Genomic DNA, 2,500 nt, shown 5'->3' with positions numbered 1-2,500 from the left:
CTCCCACTGAGACCAGATAAGGCAGACCAGTTAGGGGAACTGGATCCACAGGCAGGCAACAGAATCAGAGACAGCTCGTGCTCTAGTTGTTGGGGGATCCTCATGAAGATCAAACTACACATCTGCTCTACATGTGCAGGAGGCATAAGTCCAGCCTATATATGCTCTTTGGTTGGTGGTTCGGTCTCTGAGAGCCTCCAAAGGTTGACTCTGTTGGTCTTCCAGTGGAGTCCCTTTCACCTGACTTCCTGAGCACCATGTGATGCTTGGCTGTAGGTCTCTGCATCTGTTTCAGTCAGCAGCTGGGTGGCACCTCTTAGTGGACAATTGTGCTAGGCGCCTGTCTGAGTCTGGGCTATTCTTTTTCCTCTTTCAGGTCCTTTTCTCCCTATCCATTGCTACATCCACAATTATAAACACTGGTCCGCTCACCCGCAACAGCTTCTGGAAGCAGCACGGCAGATGCCGTGAGACGTATAGCATGTACGCCTCTCTCAGCAGGTTAAAATACAACATAGTGGTGTAAATGTTGGGCACGAAGATTCCCTGTCCACAACCACAAGAATCTGGCACCCAAGCTCTCAATCAAGCAAGTCTGTCCTAATCGGAATGGTGTGATCTAGGGCTTCTACTATCTGTTTTAACCTCCCCTTCATCTATTTCTATCTCTCCTCATACGAAAATAGACCTGAAGGGGATTGCAACCCCATAGAAAGAACAATACCAACTAACTGGACCACCCAGAGCTCCCAGAGACTAAACCACTAACCAAAGAGTACACATGGAGGGACCCATGGCTCCAGCTACATATGTAACAGAGGGTGGCCTTATCTGACATCAGTTGGAGGTGAGGCCCTTGTTTTTATGGAAGTTTGATGCCCCAGCCTAGGGGAATGCTAGAGTGGTGAGGCAGGAGTGGGTAAGTGGGTGGAAGAGCACCCTCATAGAGGCAAAGTGGAGGGGGTAAAGGGGGTATGGGTGGGGGATTGTGGAGGGATAACTGGGAAGGGATGTCATTTGAAATTTAAATGAATGAAATGATTAATTAAAAAAGAAAAGAAAAGAAAATGGACTTGTGCAACATAGCTCTTCAATGGACATAAACAGATGAGACCCGCTAAGGAAAATGAAGATTTGAAGACTGACACTTAGGAAGATGATAATCACATGCAGATCACATTCTATGCACTTTATGTATCCAACTAATCTAGCCCTCCAAAAATCTAAGGAGTTAGGTAGGTGCCTCTCATACCTTACAGGTGAGGAAACTGTGGCACAGAAAGGTTGAATGACTTGTCAGGGGTCACAGAGGTGGTAGGTAGCAGTTCAAACCTGCAAACCCAGCCCCAGTGTACACTCTGAAACCTTAAAATTCTGATTACCTTTGATGGGTCATTTCCTAGTTGTGCAGGTAAATTTACTAGTTGGTAAACCATTGAGGCACCTGATTTCATTTCTATTAAACCTCCAAATTAAATCCCCTTGAAAAGATTTAAGGCTGACCTTGGAAAACAGTTCTACAGGTGCGGCCACAGCATTCCCTTCTCTCAAGTACTGCTCCCAGGACCAGGTTTCCTGTGTGGTCACAGACGATTCTAGAAGAGAGAAAAGACAACACTTTCCTTGAAGCAGTTCTTGATGAAATAAGTTTAAAGGGCAGGCTGCTTAAGCTAGAGATGAGAATAGCCACAGCTACGGAGGACATTGTCTCCTTCCTGTAAACAGTAACCTTCCCCTATCAGTGACGCCACATGGAGTGCTCCCTGTCAGGAATCAAGCTCAGGAACACACCTCGAGTAGGATACAGTAGGCATGCTTAAAAATACTAGCATAAAGTCCCACACCCGCGGATCTCGGCCCGCAGCAGCTCTCTCCTCCCAGACCCCGTGGGAGAGAGACCTCACCGCCTGGTCAGTGGGTCCTGAGCTGCAGAGACGGAAGAGACCACCAACACTGCCCACCCCTGCCCACATCCCTTGGCCCAAGAGGAAACTATATGGGCCCTGGGGTGCCCGTGGGGATGAGGGCCCAGGAGCGGCAGGACCCCTGCCTGAGACACCGCGGAACCTGAAGGAAACAGGACCCGGGATAAACAGTTCTCTGCACCCAAATCCTGGGGAGGGGAGAGCTAAACCTTCAGAGAGGCAGACACACTTGCAATAAACCAGAAGAGACTGCTCTCTGCACACATTACTGATTCCAGAGAAAACACCAAACTCCATCTGGAACCCCAGCACGGAGGCTCCCAGAAGGGCGGGCATGAGATCTTCCTGGGTTGCTGTCCGCCCGTGGAGAGCCCGTGGAGCGCACCCCCTTCGAGCGAACTTGAGCCTCGGGACCAGGTAAGACCAACTTTTTCTGCTGCAAGTGACCTGCCTGGTGAACTCAAGACACAGGTCCACAGGAACAGCTGAAGACCTGTAGAGAGGAAAAACTACACGCCCGAAAGCAGAACACTCTGTCCCCATAACTGACTGAAAGAGAGGAAAACAGGTCTACA

The 2,500-nt window shown here is 49.4% G+C and overlaps 1 protein-coding gene across 1 annotated transcript in view; it reads right to left on the bottom strand.

Moving 5' to 3' along the window:
• Positions 1–2,500, bottom strand: part of L3mbtl4 (L3MBTL histone methyl-lysine binding protein 4) — a 323,366-nt gene that overhangs the window by 318,857 nt on the left and 2,009 nt on the right. The window contains exons 2-3 of the mRNA XM_032899789.1: positions 1,504–1,595; positions 433–546 (exon numbers count right to left, since the gene is read on the bottom strand). Of these exons, the coding sequence (XP_032755680.1) occupies positions 433–546; positions 1,504–1,595 (206 nt within the window). The remainder of the gene's footprint in view (positions 1–432; positions 547–1,503; positions 1,596–2,500) is intronic.

The sequence above is a fragment of the Rattus rattus genome, chromosome 4, assembly GCF_011064425.1.
Source record: "Rattus rattus isolate New Zealand chromosome 4, Rrattus_CSIRO_v1, whole genome shotgun sequence".
Taxonomy (NCBI): Eukaryota; Metazoa; Chordata; class Mammalia; order Rodentia; family Muridae; genus Rattus; species Rattus rattus.
The sequence above is the reverse complement of the archived record's forward strand: the minus strand, read 5'-3'. Positions and strand labels throughout refer to the sequence as shown.